General features: G+C 40.7%; 1 protein-coding gene across 3 annotated transcripts; it reads left to right on the forward strand.

Moving 5' to 3' along the window:
- The first annotated feature begins 10,235 nt into the window (after positions 1 to 10,235).
- ADIPOQ (adiponectin, C1Q and collagen domain containing) lies at positions 10,236 to 21,120 on the forward strand. 3 transcript variants are annotated; one of them, XM_019752130.3, is made up of 4 exons: positions 10,313 to 10,389; positions 14,699 to 14,752; positions 17,663 to 17,884; positions 18,823 to 21,120. In XM_019752130.3, exons 1-4 carry the CDS (start codon positions 10,350 to 10,352, stop codon positions 19,341 to 19,343), a joined length of 837 nt encoding a protein of 278 aa, XP_019607689.3. In that variant the 5' UTR covers positions 10,313 to 10,349; the 3' UTR covers positions 19,344 to 21,120. The 3 variants fall into 3 exon arrangements, with proteins under 3 accessions (XP_019607691.3, XP_019607692.3, XP_019607689.3); XM_019752132.3 differs by lacking the exon at positions 14,699 to 14,752 and having other exon boundaries at positions 10,236 to 10,389; XM_019752133.3 differs by lacking the exon at positions 14,699 to 14,752 and having other exon boundaries at positions 10,287 to 10,389; positions 17,650 to 17,884.
- The last annotated feature ends 727 nt before the right edge of the window (positions 21,121 to 21,847 follow it).

Below are 21,847 nucleotides of genomic sequence, written 5' to 3' on the forward strand. Positions count from 1 at the left end.
ACCAGAGGAGCCATTTCAATACCAGTTATCATTGTTGATGTTCCCAGGTGCTGCCCCCGGGTGCTCCAGGATGGTCCACTTTGACTTTCAACTTGGCCCCATGGAACTTGTGTCTTCTCCAAGGTCTTGCACACCGTTGCCACTCAGGAAATAACTGCTGAATGAATGGTGGTTGCAGCACATTTTTAAAGCCCTTTGAAAGTAAGAAAAATAAAAAATAAACAGGTTGACTCTTCTGTGGGTAAAACTTTTGTCATCGTCCCATTTGTTTAGATGACAAAGAATACAGAACAATGAGATCAAAATCTAAAACTTTTGGAAGAATTATTCATATTTTCTATGGTTTAAAATTATTGCCTGTTGTCCCCTAGAAATAACATGCTCCAGCTGAAGGAGTTGGACTAAAGGCAGTCTTGATTCTCTAAAATGTGGTGTGCTGAATGCATACTAAACACTAGCTGTGCATTATGCAATATTTAGAGGAAATAGAAATGATCTAAATCAGGATTTTCCAGATGTGTTTTTCAGAACCAGTAAGAGAATACAAGAGATGAGCATTTTTCTCCCTCAAGTTCTAATATAGGAGGAAAGAAAACATTTATCCAGGCTCAGAGAAGTTTTATACGAAGGAAACCTGCGTACTTTTATTAATTACTTCATTTCCCAAACTCTTTGACTGCAGAACTCTTTTCTTTGTGGAATGCCACATGCCATGTGTATTAGAGAGATGCTGCAAAAAATGAGACCCAATAATATAATAAACAATACGTTGATTTCTATCTCAGGTAGCCGTCCAGGGCAGGTAGGAAGACCAGTCTGCTCCACACAGCTAGTTGGGATTCCCAGTTCCGTCAGGTTTTTCCACCATCCCCTAGAACGTCATCTTTGTATGGTCAAAACTGGGTCACAGGCCTATAGCCAATGAAAAGTATTGTATACGTGACAGTTTCTCAGCGTAGATCAGAAGCGTTCTTCCCACACACGCAAAAGAGAGAGTTAACTTTGTTAGGTGGTGGAAGTGTTAATTATCTTGATCTTGGTAACCATTCTACAATGTATATGTATATCAAATCATCACATTGTGTATTTTAAATATATACTCTTATATTTGTCAGTTATTCCTCAATAAACTTAGAAAAAATACATAGTTCTAAAAAAAAGCAAAACAAAACAAAAAAACTTCCCCTTCCAAAACTGGGTCACAAGCATATCTACATTCCAGTTCATAGGTAGAGAAGGAATCGAAGGATCACACATGCAGTATTTTAAGGCTCAACCCTGAAGTAGCACACATTACCTTTTGTCAAATTCTATTGATGAAAACTTTGTCACATGGTAACTCCTAGCTTCAAGAAGAAGTAGAAATTATGGACCCTAATAATGGAGGCCATTTCCCAGCTACCACTCCATTAATATGTAGCATAGTCACCCAACCAGCCTGCAGTAAAGCAGAGACTAGAATCCAGGTCTTCCAACTCCTGGTCCAGATGTTTCATTGCCACACTAGCATTTTTGTATTCAGCCAACACGTATGGAGCCCTCTTGTATGCCAGGCTCCATGTCAGAGTATAGGGATGGAAAGTTTTATAAAACACAGTCTCCTAATTACATATTTACTATCAGGCTTTATAAATGGATAGACTTCATAGTCATTGCTTTGCATCATGCTGCTTTCACAGACCAAGAGGATGCATAGTCCTGACAAGGAATAAACACATGAACAGAGAATTCTAAACTAGACCCCCATACATTTGAAAAGTGAGTATATGAACAAGACATTTAAAATTATAACTGAAAGATATTCATGAAAATTGGTGTTAGGTTCACTGGGAATATAGAAAAAAAAAATAAAGCTGGATTTACCTCATTTTTTAAAACGCAAGGAATTGCTTAAACAAGACTCCCAAGCTGAGGACCAGATTTTCTTTCAGTTGAAGTAGGGAAAACCCATATGACCCTACCCAGCCCGGAAAGCCCCCACTTATGTACCAGGAGATAGTGGATCAAAGACTGCCACATGTACTTGAAAACCAATCAGAAAGCTTCTCTCACTTCCCCAAATCCCACCCTACTAGAAAATCCCACCCTAAAAGAATACTCACCAGAAACTCATAGGATTTCTTCTTTCCAGTCCATAAAACTCACTCTTCTTTCAACTCCCTTCCAGTCTCTGCTGGAAAGGAAGTCATAACAGTGACTCCCTTAGAATAATAAGCTTGGAATAAACGGTCTTCAATGAACGCTATAGGTGGTCTTTGTCGTTTTGACAAAATAATTACAGGTTGGTCAAATATTGAATTAAAAGAAAAAGAAATCATGAATATTCTAGAAGAAAACATATTTTAAAGAATAACTTTGGAATGGGAGGAATCTTTCAGACAAAACACAAAATCCAGAAGCCAAAAGGAAAATGATAAAAGAAATTAGGCTAAACAGGAAGCAAAAAATTTTGTATAAAACATTTTTAAAAGTAAAAATTTTCCAAACATATAACAAAGGATTAATGTACTTGATATACAAGAAACTTTAAAAAATTTATAAAAATAACTCAAGAAAAATGGACAAAGAGAGTAAACACAGGAAAATACATACAAATAAGCAATAAATACATGAAAAGAAGGTCATCCTCACACATAATCAAAGAGATACAAATTAAAATGAGATACTTAAAAAGTCTATTAGAATGTCAAATATTTAAATGACAGTATCTAATATTGGTAAGGGTATAAGGAAACAGGTACTTTCATACTATGTTGGGAGCAGGATAAGTCACTAGTGAAGGTTTCAAAGTCAGTTTCCAACAACTATCAAAATTTAAGGTGTGCATACCCCTTGATCTTGCAATTTTATTTCTAGTAATTTATTTTATAAGCAAATATATATATGAACAGATATTCAGGTTTTTATGTGTAGGTTTTGTTTGGACATAGTTTTCATTTTGGGGGAATAAATGCTCAGGAGTGTGACTGCTGTTTAATTTTTAAAGAAACTACGAAACTCTCTTTCAGAGTGGCTATACCATTTTTCATTCCCACTGGCAAATTATCAGCGATCCCTTTTCATTGTGTCATTTCCCAAATTTAGCATTCTCAATGCTTTTTCGATCTTTAAAAAATTTGTGCTATTTTTCCTACTTAAAAAATAAATCATCCAAAGTTCATAGTTTATATTAGGGTTCACTCCTTGTGTTGTACATTCTATGGGTTTTGACAGATGTATAATGACATGTATCTACCATTATGTTGTTTCTTACTATTTTTTTTAAACTAGTTTCAGGTGTACAAAATAATGTAATAGTTAAACATTTATCATTTATATCCCTCACACAGTGATAACCCCCTCCCCCCATCTACTACCCCTCTGACATCGCACACAGCCATTACATTTCCACTGTCTCTATTCCTAATGCTGTACTCCACTTCTTGTATGTTTCTTACTGTTTTTAATTTTAGCCATTTATACTAGATGTGTTAATGATATTTCATTGGTAGTTTTAATTTGCATTTCCCTAATGGCTAAAAATGTTGAACTTCTATTCATGTGCTTATTTGCCATCCATATATCATATTTTGTGAAATATCTTTCATGTCTGTTGCCCACTTTCTAGTTGGATACTTTTGTTTTATTTTGTTTTAGTTTTCAGAGTTCTTTGTGTAATCTAGATACAAATTCTTTGTGAGATATATGGTTTGCAAGTATTTTCTCCCAGTCTGTAGCTTGGTTTTTCATCCTCTGAGCAGGGTCTTTTGCAGAGCAAAAATTTTAATTTTCATGAAGTCTCATTTACCATTTTTTCTTTAATAGTCTGTCTTTGGTGTCATATGTAAGAACTCTTTCCCTAGCTTGGCTTGCCTGTGTTAGTTTCCTAGGGTTGGTTGCCATAACAAATCACCATAAACGTGGTGACTTAAAGAAGAGAAAATTATTTTTACCTCCTACTGTGGCAGAGTATTCATTAATTATGTTCATGTATGCTATTTCCTGTCATCTCTCTAAATAAGTAATTGTACTTATTCTTAAGTTATGCCCCCTTTCTTTTTGCTACTAACTTTGTTTCCTTGGGTGTAAATTCTTCCATTGGTTGAAGTTGTGGCCTACGTCAGATCATGTCTGTTGGTACTTAGCCCTATATCCACTTTTTTATAATCCCCTTTGTATTCCGGAAGCTGGGGGTCTGAGATGTCATATCCTAGACTCCCTTGCCAGATGAGTGTCAGTGAGATTATGCAAATGGGAGACAATTGTGCAATATTGAAGGGGGGACGAGGGGAGAAGCCATTGTGTTTCAGGTGGTGTCCTCGGCAGTGTCAGTGGTCCTGGTTCCTTTTCAGTGCAGTGTGGAAGCTCTAGCAGTCCAGCCAGTGAGTGTAGGCTTATGGGCTACAGCTCCGGGACAGTAGCTGCTTCCTGATCTCTGGGCGACACCATCTCCCTCCCTTTGCTTCTCCAGCTTTTCCAAAATTACTGTGGCGGACTCCTTGACTAATACAGGATTTTGGTATTGGGAGTCATCCAAGGACACAGGCTCTCGTAGATATGAATCTAGGGTTGCTTATCTGAACTGGCCTCCTTGCCCGTAGAAGTGGGCTACTGTTAGTCTAAAGTGCCAGTGACAAACCAGATAGTTACATTAGTATCTAAGGTTGCCTTGGATGAAGTAGCCCATTCTTTGGAAGAGATAAAGGAATTTTTTCCTTTCCTGCTATTAGGGATTTGGGGATGGGGTGGAAGGTTACAGGGCATGCTTACTCTGCTGTCTTGCTCCAATCTTCCGTATTATTTTTCAGAACAGTGATTAGGCTTATTAAGATTATCTTTTTTCAGACAATAGAAAAAATTAATGTGACAAAGAGTTGGTTCTTTGAAAAGATTAACAAAATTGACAAACCCTTGGCTAGACTTACTAAGATAAAAAGAGAGAAGACACTGATTAACAAAATCAGAAACGTAAAAGGGGAAGTTATCACGGACACCACAGAAATACAAAGGATCATCCAAGAATACTATGAAGGACTATATGCCACCAAATTCAACAACCTAGAAGAAATGGACAAGTTCTTAGAAACATATAGCCTTCCAAGGCTGAACCATGAAGAACTGGAAAATCTAAACAGACCGATCACCAGTAACGAAATTGAATCAGTCATCCAAAACCTTCCCAAAAGCAAAAGTCCGGGACCAGATGGCTTCACTAGTGAATTCTACCAAACCTTCAAAGAGGATCTAATACCAATTCTGCACAAACTCTTCCAAAAAATTGAAGAAGAGACAGTACTCCCTAACTCATTTTATGAGGCCAACATTACCCTGATACCAAAACCTGGTAAGGACAGCACAAAAAAAGAAAACTACAGACCAATATCTCTAATGAATACCGATGCAAAAATCCTAAATAAAATTCTAGCAAATCGAATACAACAATGCATTAAAAAGATTATTCATAATGACCAAGTGGGGTTCATCCCCGGGGCACAAGGATGGTTCAACATACGCAAATCCATCAATGTGATACATCACATAAACAAAATAAAGGACAAAAATCATATGATTATATCAATTGATGCAGAAAAAGCATTTGACAAGATACAACATCCATTTATGATTAAAACACTTAATAAAATGGGTATAGAAGGAAAATACCTTAACATAATAAAGGCCATATATGACAAGCCCTCTGCTAATCTCATAATTAATGGAGAAAAACTGAAGCCCTTTGCTCTACGTTCAGGAACACGACAGGGATGTCCCCTATCACCTCTGCTTTTCAACATAGTGTTGGAAGTCCTTGCCAGAGCAATCAGGCAAGAGAAAGAAATAAAAGGCATCCAAATTGGGAATGAAGAAGTTAAATTATCACTCTTTGCAGATGACATGATGCTATATATAGAAAACCCTAAAGACTCCACCAAAAAGCTATTAGAAACAATCAACGGATACAGTAAAGTTGCTGGCTACAAAATCAACGCACAAAAGTCCATTGCCTTCCTATATACTAACAATGAAATCGCAGAAAAAGAAATACAAAAAACAATTCCTTTTGCAATTGCAGCAAAAAGAATAAAATACCTAGGAATAAACTTAACCAAGGATGTGAAAGACCTATATGCTGAAAACTATAAGACATTTTTGAAAGAAATTGAAGAAGACACAAAGAAATGGAAAGACATTCCGTGCTCATGGATTGGAAGAATCAACATAGTTAAAATGGCCATATTACCCAAAGCAATATACAGATTCAATGCAATCCCCATCAAAAGCCCAATGACATATTTTAAAGAAATAGAACAAAAAATCATCAGATTTGTTTGGAACCACAAAAGACCCCGAATAGCCAAAGCAATCTTAAGAAAAAAGAACAATAATGGAGGTATCACACTTCCTGACTTTGGCCTGTACTACAGGGCCACAATAATCAAAACAGCATGGTATTGGCAGAAAAACAGACACATAGACCAATGGAATAGAATTGAGAACCCAGAAATAAAACCACATAAATATGGACAGATAATTTTTGACAAAGAAGCTAAAAACATACAATGGAGCAAAGACAGCCTCTTCAATAAATGGTGCTGGGAGAATTGGATAACCACGTGCAAAAGAATGAAACTGGACTGCTATTTGTCACCATGTACCAAAGTTAATTCAAAATGGATCAAAGACTTAAGCATAAGACCTGACACAATAAACTGCATAGAAGAAAACATAGGTACTAAACTTATGGACCTTGGGTTCAAAGAGCGTTTCATGAATTGGACTCTAAAGGCAAGGGAAGTAAAAGCTAAAATAAATGAATGGGACTATATCAAACTTAAAATCTTCTGCACAGCAAAAGAAACCATCAACAAAATAAAGAGGCAACCAACTGAATATGAGAAGATTTTTGCAAACAGTGCCTCCGATAAGGGGCTAGTATCCAGAATATACAAGGAACTCATGCAACTCAACAACAAAAAAACAAACAACCCAATTGAAAAATGGGCAGAGGACTTGAAGAGACATTTCTCCAAAGAGGACATACAAATGGCAAATAAACATATGAAAAAATGTTCAACATCACTAATCATCAGAGAAATGCAAATCAAAACCACAATGAGATATCACCTCACCCCAGTCAGAATGGCTATCATCAACAAGACAAATAGTAACAAATGTTGGAGAGGCTGTGGAGAAAAAGGAACCCTCATACACTGTTGGTGGGAATGCAGACTGGTGCAGCCGTTATGGAAGGCAGTGTGGAGGTTCCTCAAAGAATTACGAATAGAATTGCCGTATGACCCAGCAATCCCTCTCCTGGGTATCTACCCAAAAAATCTGAAAACATTTAGAGATAAAGACACGTGTGCTCCAATGTTCATTGCAGCTTTGTTTACGGTGGCCAAGACATGGAAACAACCAAAATGTCCTTCGATAGATGAATGGATAAAGAAGTTGTGGTACATATACACAATGGAATACTATTCGGCAGTGAGAAAAGATGATACAGGAACATTTGTGACAACATGGATGGATCTTGAGAGAGTAATGCTGAGCGAAACAAGTCAGACAGAAAAAGCAGAGAACCATGTGATTTCACTGATATGTGGTATATAAACCAAAAACAACAAAAGAACAAGACAAACAAATGAGAAACAGAAACTCATAGACACGGACAATAGTTTAGTGGTTGCCAGAGGGTAAGGGGGGTGGGGTGGGGGGGAGGTGAGGGTAAGGGGGATCGAATATATGGTGATGGAAGAACTGACTCTGGGTGATGAACACACAATGGGATTTATAGATGATGTAATACAGAATTGTACACCTGAAATCTATGTAATTTTACTAACAATTGTCACCCCAATAAATTTAATTAAAAAAAAAAAAAAGATTATCTTTTTTCAATCACAAGAAGGAAAAATCTATGACAATATTTAACCTTACTTATGGGAAACTTAGGCATGTGGCCTGCTGTTTCAATATCCCAATTCACATGCTGAAGGGGATTGAACTGTAGCCATGATACCTTGGAGGAAATGATCACATTTTTTTATTATTTCATTCTTGGTAGTAACAGTCCTGTCCTGGGGAAAAGAGCAGCCTCAAGGCGTTTTTGGCTGAATGTTTTTCAGTGGTTCAGTCTCTAAACCACAATGCCACAGAATTGCCTCTCTTCATATGATGGCCTTTGTGGGGAAGGCAGATTTCCCTGAAGCCTGATTTGTAGGCTTTCGCAACGTCTGGCTGACAGCCAGACTCATCACAGTCTCGGTGTGATTTTAGGGCTAAAGTTATTCCACCTTGTGCAATAGTTAAAGCCTGCAATAACCAGCTGCATTCCCATAAGGTTGATACTTTTTATGCCAACCTTTTAAGGTTGTCATAAAGCTACCGTGAAATGCATGCATGAATCTTAGGGTCTCCGAGTCCAGCAGGAGGGGTGACGGACATGAGGTCTTAGGAAGAATATGGGTTTTGTAGTCGGACAGATCTGGGTTCAGATCTTGGATCTGTGCCTTGGACAAGTCACTTAACCCAATGAGCACCACATACTTTATTTGTAAAATGGGACACAATCATAATGATCTCCAAGGGAAGATTAAATATGATCACTCCCTTATTCATTGATTCAATATTTATTATTGCCTACCTTGTACCAGACCTTATTCCAGGGTCTAGAGGACATAACATTGAATAGGCAAAGCACGAGCTCTCATAAAGTTTACATTCTAGTGAGGAGAGACAGATAGTATCACAGACCAAAAATTAAATAAGAAAATGCCACAATAGAAATGAAACAGTGATGTAAGAGACTTGCTGCAGTTTCTCTTTGTTTTCTCCTTGGTCCAACCCATCTGGTACACTGTCTAGAAATTTTCACAGGCCCCTTATCTAAGCCAGTGGGCCTCAGGACTCCAATCGTAATGACTTAATGTGACAGATTTCTCTAGAAATATTTGCATACAGCAGGTCCTAGAATGACATCATTTTGTTCTACGTTTGTTATAATGTTGATGAGAGGCTATAGGAATTTAACTCTTGTTTAAATCAGTTAAACTATGGTAAAATTGGTTTTTGAAGTTTGACGTCACTTCACTTCAAGTTGCAGAACCCACTACGATGTGAAGTGAGGACTTACTAGGTTAGTCCTTGAGTCACACTTTTATTTTACTTTGCTGATGGACTTTTCGGCTCCAGGTGGCCAGTGGAGGTGGTATTCGGGGGCAGGTAGACACTTGCTCAGCCTCTGCCTGAGACTATCCTGTTTCTGAATGTCTTGTAGAAGTTATTACTGGGACCTTAAGCCCTTGCTGGGATTATGATTTAATGCATCAGAATTTGTGGCTTTCACGAACCAGCTTTAATTCTGCCTTTCTAAAACAGAATATGGGTTTGCCAAGAAAGAGTCCAAGGTGATGAATGTTGTCATTTCAAGCCTAAACCTTCTAGGATTCCCAACCTGGGTGGCCACCTCTGGTCCTCCAGGCGGCTCCAGCCCAGAGCTGGGTTCCCCAGTAGGTAGATTAGGCACATGCATAAGGAGCTGGCAAAATGAGAACTCACACACACATCAAAAGTTAGCTTTCAAAACTTATTTGGAATTTTGGAAACAGAAAAATATTGAAAGATGGTTTTCTGATATCACATTTTATGGAAGTTTTCTCTTGTATTGAATTTGAATTACATAGGGGTGGGGAGGTTCCAGAATCTTTTGGAATTTGGAGCTTCTAAAGGTCTTACTGTTGCTCTCCCCCACACCACCCTAGAAACTTCCTCTCACCTTAGATCTCAGGATTAAGACGCAAAGTCTTCCCCAAATCTGGGGTCCAGGCTGCAGCATGAAGGATGTGTTGTATTTCTTACTCTATTGCAGCCCACTCTGGTTGTTGCCTTTTCTGAAGTGCTAATGACTGACCCATACAGTCCCACACTTTATCGTGCACAGCGTATGAAGGTGGTAATTTGTGTCTCTAACTTATTACGGAAACTTTCTGGGGAGAGGGAGTTGTCCTGGACCACCAGGCAATTTATTTTACATGAGGAAGTTCCTCCATCAAATGCAGAAATAGCTTGTTTTCCTGATTCTGGTCTTGCCCCTTGCCCCATCTTCTGCTGCTGTTGCAGGAAGCAAAAATAAGGTCCAAGGCCTGGGAACACGAGTGTTTGACTGAAGCTCCACTTGGCCTCCCAAGCTCAAGCGGGGTTGCACCAAGTTCCCTGGGGTAGAGACCTAGGGCAGCTGCCAGGGGCAAGGTGCCGGTCCAGTGGTCTCTGGCCCTCACTGGGTTGGCCAATGAGAAGGGACAACTATAAGGTGGGGACAGCCTGCCCCCAGGAGTACCAGGCTTCTGTGGCTGGACCATCTCCTCACTTTCATGCTGACTGCAGTCTATGAGTCTGATTCTGCACTTGAGGGTAAGAGCATTTGATTAAAGTTCCAGACTGGGGGTGGGGGTGGCTTCCCTCAGTGGGGCCTCTGGCTGTTTTGTGCCACATTCTCCTGTTATAGAAGGGCAGGGATGGATACAGGCAAAACTCTGACCAGAGCAGCTTCCTCGATTCTCTCACAACTCCAAGAAAAAAGAAACTCTTCCTCTGGTCAAAATGCCTGGGACCATCCTGACTTTTGCCCAGTTCTCTTGAGGGCAAGATGCTTACCCAGAGAAAAAGTTAGGATCAGTGAGGTGCAAGGGATGGCTCAGTGACAGAATCCAATTAAGTAAGAGGAGAAGGGGATCAATTGTTGCTCAGAGAAAGAAGCACAGGACGAGGCAGCTGGGGAAAAGCCTGAACACAGTCAGACCTAAGACTGTGTTTGGAAACCAGCCCTACCATGTGGTTCCACTCAGCGGATATTATTGAGCAGATTCTATGGGCCAGACCTCGGGGTGGGTTCACGAGATACTAAAATGAGTGAGACATGGTTGTTGTCTACAGACTTGGGGGAATCTGTAGATAGGGGAATATCTACACAGATGTGGGGCTATCTCACAGGCTGTTTGAGAGGGTCAAATGAGACAAAGTGAGAAACGGGCCTGGCATATGCTGGGAGCTTATGAATAACCTTATTTTCAGAAGACATTTTCTGACAGAAACCACTGGATCTATCTGGCCTTTGTCAAACCTGATTCCGCTTGCCCCAGTGAGCACAGTGTTAGGGCATCCTGGTTGTTTCAGTTGTAGATGCAGGGGTCAGAGTGGGAGGCAGTTCAGAGATCAGGCCAGGCTTTTTGTGTCGGAGGATGTGGGTCCCCCGTCTGCCGAGGCTCTGGTTTTCAGATCAAGCCTTGCAAGGAGGACAGGCACCTCACTCTTGGTGACTCCTTTATGAGAGGTAAGGCCAGCTCCTCCTGACAAGGTTGGGGAGCAGGGGAACCCTTTATGCTGGCAGAATATTCCCAAAGGAACATGAGAGTGTGAGCTTTGTTCTTGAAGCAGAACAATGGGAAGGGAGCCCTGCAGTTCACTTGGCAGTCCTTGTTTCTGCCCTCCCTTAATTCTTCAGGAATTATAAAGACAGACACGCGACTTGGTTGTTATCCTTTCTAAGATGGCTATGGGGACAAACTTCTCACCTACTCCTTGTGAAGCCAGGAGACCAGCAGCCCCAGACACTTGGCTGAGGTCAAGATGTAGAAGCTTTGGCGACTAGAAGCTTTCAGTCAGGAGGGATTCCTTCATGTGGAGAGAGGCTGATTCCTGAAAATGTGGTGGAGGGATGCTCTGCTTTACCAGTTCCTTGAGAATGTGTGTGTGTGTGTCTGTGTGTGTGTGTGTGTGAGTGTGTGTGTGAGTGTGTGTGTGTGAGTGTGTGTGTGTGAGTGTGTGTGTGTGTGTGTGTGAGAGAGAGAGAGAGAGAGAGAGAGAGAGAGAGAGAGAGAGAGAGAGAGATTGATTTGGGCATGGGGATGCTGAGAGTTCTCCCAGGGCTGAGTAAAAGCTTTCAGATAATCCTCCTGGGAGCTGAGTTAACTCCTGGTTCTTTCATTTATCATTAGGTTACACCATGTGAAATTGCCAGTATTCTACCATTTTTGACCTTTAAAAATGACAAGTTCATATAATACAACCGAAGAGTTGCATGATTTTAAGCCAGCATCTTGGTCTCTCTGAGTCTCAGATTCTTCTGTATAGTGGAGTCAAAAGCGGAGCTGTGGGGAGGATTAAATGAAATAAGGTTTGAAAGTGCCTTATGCAATTTACACCCCAAAGTACTCCTGCCAACTTCAAGTGTTCTCACGTCCCTCATCATAATGACCTCATTTAGCAGGGTAAGAAACTAAATCTGAGAAGCTTTTTAGAGGCAGTATAATGTGAGGGAAAGCTCACTGGTTTGGAAGTCAGCCTGGGAATCTCACAGGGATCATCTCCTTAATCTCTCAGTTTCCCATCTCTAAAGTGGGGCTATTTTCCTTGCTTCCTGGAGTTCTTGTAAAGATTAAAATAAATAATAAAATAAATAACGTGTAAAACCCCCTACTGTGGGAGCTGGCTTCTAGGAGGATCTAATAAATGCACCCCTTTCTTTCTACTTAGCCTCCCATTTGTAAAAGCAGGGCAGAGGTGAGAAGATTTCCTGGGGTCCCTTTTGTCTCTCAGGGACTTTGTGAACTGTGCTTTAATGCCCTTTCCTGCTGGAAGAGTTGGCACTGGGTTTGGTGACCTCTTTCCCCCATACTGCTGTGTCCCCTGCCAGTCCCAAAGGAGACCCCATTTCTGCATTTCACAAGATTCTGCTGTTGTTACTGAAATTCCAACAGGTCAAAGTGGAATTTCTCATACATTTTAATGTATGAAAATGAGACATCAGACTACAGCCCTTCAGGATGCAGAGAATATCATGAACATTCTCTTGTATAATTTTTAAAAGTAAACCGATCCATGCTGGTGCACAGTGTGCCATGAAAGCCAGTGCAGTACAAATAATTCAGTCTTTGAATTTCAAAGTGCACCTCTGTCTTCTTTTGCCTGTTATCCATGGGCAGAAGTTACCAAATCTCTCTGGGCCTCAGATTTCTCTCATGGGAATTGAGACCTACCTCCTGTAGTTGTGCGCGTGAAATGAGATTAAAGAGGTGATCCATAAATGTTTGTTTGCTTCCCTTCTCTTCGCTTATCTGTGCGGATCACCTTATAAACTTATAAAATACTTTTTCATACTTTTAGTCAATTGGTTCTTACAATAATAATGTGAAATAGGTTAGGTAAGGATTAATATCATTAGTAATCACCTTTGCAGGCAAAGAGCATGAAGTCCAAGAAGTGGGGTGGGGGCAGGGAAGTCACCCCATGAGTTAATAGTAGAGCAAAGAATGGAAGCCAGGTCACCTGCATCACGATGTGGAGGCTTATTCACTCCGCCATCTGTTATAACCATAGGATGGTAACCCCATCCTATGGGGTGAAATAGTAAAAGGCAGATGCATGACCCTGATGCTGTTTTCCTCCTCTGGACTATGCCAACGAGTCCATTATTGGACGTTGGCAGACCTGAGTTTGATTTCCAGCTCCAGTACATGTAGTTCTGGGATTCCGGACAAGTCATTTAACCTCCTCGAAGCCCACTTTCCTCATCTTTAAAATGGATATAGTTATAGCTAAGATTTATTGTGCTCTGACATGTGCCAGACACTGTTCTGAGTACTTTATATGGAATATATCACTTAATCTTCCAAGAAGCATATGACTGAAACATGTTACAGGTAAGGATAAAATTATTTTCACCCAAGTACTGAAATCATAGCGCCTGTGCTCCCTATTCTACCACATACCGTCTCTCAAGATGGTTGTGAGAATTAAATGAGATATTCAGTGAGGCAAGAACTTTACAAATGGCATTCTACAATGGCAAAGAATTATACGTGGCACTTGGGATTTAGCTTCAAGATCCATGTAAAAGTTTTCTTGATACACACATTCGAATCTTAGATTTCAGTCTTAGATTACAGTTTCTATTCCCCCAATGGAAATAGAATTCTTTCAGAATCAAAGTGTAACAATTGCTGTATCTAAACGAAGAGTACACATAATTTTAGAATAGTTTTGAAAATTAGGCAGCTCTGCACTGACTTTTAAATGTTATCAAATGCTGATTTTTCTACCCAGAACTAGGTTAGAAGACAACCTTCTTTTTCAATCAAAATCTGCAGCATCAGAGACTTCCTGGGATCCTGTATCCGTCTTCCCTCCACTTCTCCTTTCAGTACCTCTTCCCCATGCTGCCATCATGGAACCCAATTGTTCCTGTTAGTGGAAAAATCTGTCCATAACACTGAAGTGTTGAGGACAGAATGTCTTTCCATGGACTGGGAGAATGTACTCCTTTCAACAGTTTGGAGGAAGCCCCCATCACCCTTTATCGCTGGGGCCCTTTGTAGCTGCGTCCACCAGTTCTCACATTCTGGATTCTCTCCTCCTGTCTCCCTATGGACAAGAGCACAGCCTCGCAGATTCTGCCCTTCTCATTTCTGGAGAAAACAAGTACAGAGTCTCTCAGAGTTCTTCTCACGAGTTTTATTGCTAACCCCAGAAGGAATAAAGAATGGAGGTGACAAACCGTGGGAAAATTTAAAGACATATGAAGTCTTAAAAGTCTCAGAAGAAGTATTCTTCCTAAATACAAAAGGGGCTTGGCTGGTCTCTCCTCCTTGTCTTCTTATTAACTCTGCTCTTTCTTCTTATCTTGGGTACAAGCTAAGCCTAAGCTGTCTCATTTTATTTCCAGCAGCTGTTGAGAACACCGTCCTGAGCCCTCCAAATCCAGTAGAGGGCGACAAAGGTACATGCAGATAGTAAGAGTGAGCCATGACTAGAGACTTGACCATCAGGGGGCAGCCTCCGCGTCTTGTCAGCACCGGTCTCAGTTGCTGTGTTGCCTGTCTCTGTCTCTTCTCCATTCTCTGGTCTCACTCTCAATTCTCTTTATAAGATCATATTAGAACTTAATATTTGATAAATGATGCATCAGATCACTAGAGAGGGAAAATATTAATTCAATTAAAAATGTCTTTAAACAACTAGTCTTCAAATAGGGAGAAATCACTTGAGTACTGTAGATCACAGCTTACACCAAAACAAAATATCAGAGATGGATTAAATAGTGAATTTTAAAATTTATCAAACAATAGAAGAAAATAAAATAGGACATTTACCAAACCCTGGCACGGATAAGGACTATTGAACACTTAGAAACAAAGAAAAATATCAACAGAGTTGACTATAGAAAAATCTAAAACTTCTGTCACTTAAAAATCTGTATAAACAAAACAGCAGAGTGATCTGCACACTAGAGAAAATAGTGATAGCACATATGACAAAGTTTTGGCATAAAGAGCTCACACAAATTAATTCAAAAAAATACATTGTGTCCCTAGTAAATTAATTGAGGAAAAAACACTAAGACAGTATCATGAATGAGGAAATTGGGATAAGAAATTAAATTAGAAAATAGGCTTTTAATAAAATGTACAACTCACTAACGTTCTAGGTAGGAAGGCACTATTGCTTTTATTCACTAAACTAACAACAAAAAACCTGTTTTCAATGATAATACTAGAGTGACAGTATAACAATATTACCTGATAACAGTACAGTAAACTGCAATTTGAGAATGTGCATTAAGAGCTTTAAAAATGTTTGTACCTTTTAATCCAGTACTTCTGGGAATATGTCATAACAGAGCAATAATTTGGGAATAAGCCACATGCCTAAGGATATTGTTATAGATTTAAAACAAAATTGAAAATGGAAATAAGCTAAAAGTTCAACAAAATGGAAATAGCTAAGTATATTTTGGTTGTATCCATTTGATGGACTAGCACACACACATTTAAAATGATGACTATAAAAACTAGAAAGTGACAAGGCAAAAATGGGGGAATAAAATTTCTTCATAAAGTATGTTTTCCACTATGTTTCAAAACAAACAGAAATTCTTGGGATGGAGGATTGTTTTGTTTTCTGTAGTTTCCAAAGTGTTTATATTACTAGTTTTAATGAACATATACATGTGTGTGAGTGTATATGTAAAAGATAGACTATATATACGAATATATACATATATATGTATGTATATATATGATGATCATATATGTGAAAGATGAGTTGGTTGTGTCACTCAGAGTTCTTCCTGTATCCCTCACAGAGGAGCTGTCTCCTGAAGCCAAATCCGATTCTGGAGACTGTATAATCTATAAGAAACAAGCCAACTGATGAAAAATAGTGAGTTTTTATTAGGGGAAAAGAAAATGCACATGGATTGTGTTTTGTTTAGAGTCAAGTTCTTGGGATTAATCACCTCTCAAACTCCACAGAGGGTCTTAGTGATGCCTAGGGCCCATTTCTCTCTCTGTGGTGCTTTCAACTTCCTGGTGAGAGAGGGAGGGGGACACTAAGACTCTGGCAATCAGATGTGGGAGCTAAGATCATCCTACTACGATCAGAGGCAGAAGTTAGGAGGGGTCTAGAGTTCCTATGTGTGTAAAGGACCATCTTCTGGGAGGGGGCTGTGGAGGGATGATTCTGAGACAGTCCCTTGGCTACGTGTACCACTTGGGCTTTTTGCTAGGGTTTCCATAATACATATTTCAAATACACTCCACCCTCCCTTTTTTTCTTCTTCTTTTCTCCTTCCCTTTGTTCCTCCTTCCATCCTCTCTCTGGCTTTTTTGCTCTTCCTTTTTTTTTTCATTTTAAAAATATTTATTTGGGCTCTACTCTGTGATGGTAATATGTTAGGCTTTACTACCTCTCCCTGCTCCCTGCCCAGTGCTTGTAGTTTAATGGGGGGAACGGGTGAGCAAATCAGGGATTACAGTACAATGCAAGAAGTGCAATGCTAGAAAGGGAGCAGAGAGGAGAAACAATCAACCCAGGTGGGGGAGGGAGAATCTGGAGGGTCTCCTGAGAGATGACATCTCAACTATGTCCTGAAAGCTGTGTAGGGATCACGCACATGAGGAGGGGCAGCTAAGGGTGGCCCAGGCAAAGAGCCAGTGGAAATTCTCATAGGACAGTGTATTTCTGATAATCTGACTAATCCAAGGCGATGCTGTGTGTGTGTGTGTGTGTGTGTGTGTGTGTGTGTGCGCGCGCATTGTGCATGGGCATACGTATGTACATGTACGTGCGTGTATGAGTGTGTGCATGTATGTAAGATACCAAATGGTTTAATGTGACCCAGGAGAAAGGGAGAGGAAGAAAGAGAATGGGAGAGAAAGGAAGAGGAACAGACATAGAAAATGAGGGAAAGGGAAATGAAGAAGGAAAAGGAAGGAGCCAAGAGAGAGAAGTTGGTTAGAGCTGAATGGAATGATCTGAGTCAATATGCTTAAAAAACTCAAGGGAAAGACTCTTGATACATTACCTCTTGGAGCTTTCCCTGTGCCTGGTCCTCTGCTCAGATATGAGGAAATTGGAGGAGTGTTGTCCTGCCATCACTGAACTCACAATCCTGTTGAGAAAAGGAGACTACACACAAGGAGTGATGCTAAATACTGCAAATTTCAGGGAAGAAAAAGATCAAGGTGGCTTGTAATAGTCAGAAAAGTCTTCCTGGAAGAGGTGCATATTGGGAGAGCAGGTCTCACAAGTGGACTCTGCTGAGATGGCCAGTCTTGCTTAGATCCCGAATGGGTGTGCTATGTGGGTTCTGCTCTCTCATGGCTGACAATGCAGATTGGGATTCCAGGGCTCAGGATGCTGTTGCCACTAGCTGCTCTGCTGCTTCTAGTCCTGCCCAGTCACGCCCAGGATACCGCGACTGAAAAACCTGGAGTCTTGCTTCCTCTGCCCAAGGGGGTCTGCAATGGTTGGATGGCGGGCATGCCAGGGTATCCTGGCCACAATGGGATCCCGGGCCGCGATGGCAGAGATGGCGCCCCTGGTGAGAAGGGAGAGAAAGGAGATGCAGGTAAGAAGAAGTTTTTGGCCTCCTCGATCAGATTTCTGGGTAGAGGAGCACTTCTAGAACTATACAAGGGCACTGTTATTGACTAAGGTCTAGACACAGGGAAGAAGCAAAGCTTTCTGATGTGACCCATAAGCAACTTAAAGTGGATTTGGAGTTGGCCTGTCAGTGGTGAGAATAGGTGGTACCTGTGAAATCAAGTACCCTTGATTCTACTCTATCCATATCTCCTTCCCCATTTCCTTTCTCATCCCCACCCTCATCCATCCCTATTCCCAATCTGTTAACGTTCCTATTTCCATTCTTTTCCATTTAATTCCCATTCCATTCAGCGGCATTCAACCACACTTAATGTATACCTCCTGCAGGTCACAGTCCTGCTCCTAGAGAATTCTTGGTCTAGTTAAGAAGGTAAGTCTAATGCACAAGACTCTGTGAGAGATTATTACAAGGAAATCTACTACAAGTATGCCAAACTGAATGTGGACAAATGCTCAAAGTATGGGACAGAGACAAAATGCCCTCAGGGAAGACTTGGGTTAACAATGAAGGCTTTAAGGAGGAGGAAGGACTTGAGCTAGGCCTTGAAGGATGAGTGAACAGAATAAAGGAGGGAGGGCATCCAAGACAAAGGGGATAGAAAAGCAAAAGTATGGTTGGTTGAGCCAGCACATAAAGAGTTAAGGTGGTTATTGACCTGAAATCTTTCAAAAGCAGGTGGAGAGGAGGTGATGGAGAGTGATAGGAGACAAGGTTGGAGAGAATTTATGGGCGCCTGCTAGGGGGATGTGGAAGGAGGAGGTCTAACTCTCCCCTGTGGGAGCTCCTATTGGTTCTTTGCTCTGTAAGTCAAGCAGGTTAGGGGTAGGGGCTATAGGGACAGTATTTTATATTGCAGGAGTGCTGTTTCTTGTGGTCATTGATGTCTTTTCATTCCTCAGGTCTTGTTGGTCCTAAGGGTGACACTGGTGAAACTGGAGTGACTGGGGTTGAAGGTCCCCGAGGCTTTCCAGGAGTCCAAGGCAGGAAAGGAGAACCCGGAGAAAGTGCCTATGTATACCGCTCAGCATTCAGTGTGGGGTTGGAGACCGGAGTCACTGTCCCTAATGTTCCCATTCGCTTTACCAAAATCTTCTACAATCAGCAAAACCACTATGACACCACCACGGGCAAATTCCATTGCAACATTCCTGGGCTCTACTACTTCTCCTACCACATTACAGTCTACCTGAAGGATGTGAAACTCAGCCTCTACAAGAAAGACAAGGCTGTGCTCTTCACCTTTGACCGATATCAGGACCAGGACTTGGACCAAGCCTCTGGCTCTGTGCTCCTCCATCTGGGGTTGGGCGACCAAGTCTGGCTCCAAGTGTATGGGGACGGGGAGCATAATGGGCTCTATGCAGATAATGTCAACGACTCCACCTTCACAGGCTTCCTTCTCTACCATGATGTCAACTGATCACCACTAACTCAGAGCCTCTACCGGGCCAAACAAGCCAAGTCAAAGAATAGTACACAGTGTAGTTAGGAGGTTGATGTTATTATCTAGTTGGAGGCCTCTGAACTTTATTCATTCATTTACTCATTCATTCATTTATCAAGCACCTTTTAAAATATATATATATATACTACATTCCCAGTTCTAAAGGAGACATGTTCCCTGGCCTCAAGGACCTGGTATGTAGTGGTAATAAAAGGATAAAGCATTTACTGGATATGCTTCACATATGACACGATAACCGACTACAACAAAGTATTTGGCAGTGCTATTCTGTGCCCACTGTTTCTCCTCGTGTTCATGCCAATCCTGTGAGGTACACAGAAAAGATATTATTCTCCTTTTTTCACTCGGGGTCCATGAGGCTGAGAGAGTTAAGGGAAAGCCTAAGGTCACACAGGTAGTAAGTGGTGGAGCTGGAAATCACACCAAGGCCATGGACCTTCTCTATTATACTGTGTCGTTTTCAGGAGTATATGGCCTCTTTGGGATGTTGGTAGTGGGTCTCTCACCCATCTCATCTGAGGGCCTCTGAATTGGTCTTCATCATGAATTAAGCTTCCCCTGGAAGAGCTCCCTCAGAGCAGGTAGTTCTGACCAGGTCCCATTCCAGCTGGTCTACTCAGTGGCCCCTGCATTACCCCGTACTGTCTTTTCTCTGTGTCTTTCCTCATGCTCTTGTCTCCAGACCAGAAAGCCACCTACATCTCCATGTGCTGAGACATTCCCTGTTCCTGAAAGACACCTGATCAGGAAGCTTCCCTGATGTGATATCTCTTTCCTGCAAACCTTCCTCTGTGCCCTTGTGCTTCTTCATGTGTTATCCTGGATGACAGTCCTGGTTATGGGAGACATCCTCCCACCAGGCCGGGGACAACTTCCCTGAAGGACCACGTTTACTTCACTTCTGAGTCCCTTTGCTCGTCCTTGACCAAAGCCTCTTGAAGACCAAGCTCTTGAATCTCACGTCTACCCAGAAATAACTCTCTTCACATAACTGTTTAGTCTCTTTATATACATAACTCTTATCTACAAAAATATTTTCATTTTAGGAATTCCCTGATTTTAAACACCTAATCCTTGTTCCACTGGATGGTTTGAATCACTTCCATTGAGGTTAGAGAAGATTGTGCTTTCCAGAACACTTAAAGAATTTTCCCTCAAGGGGGTAGCTTGAGCCTGCAACGCAAAACCCATGAAGGAATTTGGAAACCATTCTTTCCTTGAGTGCCAACAGGGTCTGGGAAGACCTGAGCCTTCTGAATCTATTCTTGTTCTTTAAGAATTACCAAGGAAAGAGAAAGAAAACAAAAGAAAAGGAAAAAAGAAAATGATAACTGTCTGAAGTGATAGATCAATGTATACCTATATCAAATCATCAAATTGTACACCTTAAATATACACAATTTTTAATTGTCATATAGTCCTCAAAAAGAAAAAAAAAAGGAATTAAGAATGGTTGATAGTGGTAAACATTCTCTCAGGAGACAATAGCTTGAGCAATACTCTTCCAAGTTTTTAGTAAAAGCAGAGTTAAGAGCATTCTGTAAAATATAGAAATGGAAAACCTATTTTTTTGCTTACAGTTTTAAATCCTAAATGATTACCTTTTATATGTGTATTACTATTCGTTAAGTGATTATTTCTACATATAAAGCTTTGTCTTTTAAAATGCTTTCGTATCATTATTTTCTACCAGTAAAGATACTGTCCAGCATTAAAAGTAGAATCACTTGCATCACATGGCTTTTGTTTTCATTTTGGGAGAAAGACGTGGGGTTGAGAGAGGAGCGAAGGAGTAAAGCTTGTGTTAATCAGGACTCTGTGAATGACAGAAAATTCAACTCAAATTAACTTAAGCAAAAAAAAAAAAAAACCAACAAAATTTCTTTTGCGTAATGGAAAATACCAGAGCTGTTCTGTCAACCAGAAGCTCAAATGATATCATTAAAGACCTTTTCTGTCTATCCTTCCGCACTGTCCTACAGCAGTGTAGGCTTCACCCTCAGGCTCTACACTGTACAGCTCTAGTCTCTCCCTCATGATATCAAAAAGACTAGCCTGCCAGCCATCATACTCTCCCACCACATCATCTGGCCAAAGGGACATCCTCTTTTCTAGTGGTTCCTGAACAGGAAATAGGAAGTTCTCTCTCCCGGAAGTCCTAGCAAGTGTGTCCTTGCATCTCTGGCTGGTTTGTATACCCATCTCTGATAGGTCACTGGTGTCAGGAGGATGGACTGTACTTATTGACTTAAGTTGATCATGGCTTAAGCTGGGGAACGGGTATTTTTCCTAAAGCAAAATCTGGATACCGTTACCAGAAATGGGAGAACACATGATGAATGCAAAAAACAACACTTGTTCACAACAAACTGTTAATGTTTTGTGTGAGTTTTCTCAGGTTTCTCAGAGAGATATTGATGGAAAATTACTATTGATTTTCTCTAAAGTTTCATCTAGTG

The sequence above is a fragment of the Rhinolophus sinicus genome, chromosome 17 (assembly GCF_057876585.1).
Source record: "Rhinolophus sinicus isolate RSI-liver-muscle chromosome 17, RSI-T2T, whole genome shotgun sequence".
In the NCBI taxonomy this organism is placed as follows: domain Eukaryota; kingdom Metazoa; phylum Chordata; class Mammalia; order Chiroptera; family Rhinolophidae; genus Rhinolophus; species Rhinolophus sinicus.

Bases quoted from the DNA above. Each gene is read 5' to 3' on its own strand.
- ADIPOQ (XM_019752130.3), top strand. From the start codon at position 10,350: ATGCTGACTGCAGTCTATGAGTCTGATTCTGCACTTGAGG. The intron at 10,390-14,698 runs GTAAGAGCATTT...TTTTATTTCCAG, and splicing joins GTCTGATTCTGCACTTGAGG to CAGCTGTTGAGAACACCGTC. The intron at 17,885-18,822 runs GTAAGAAGAAGT...TTCATTCCTCAG, and splicing joins GGGAGAGAAAGGAGATGCAG to GTCTTGTTGGTCCTAAGGGT.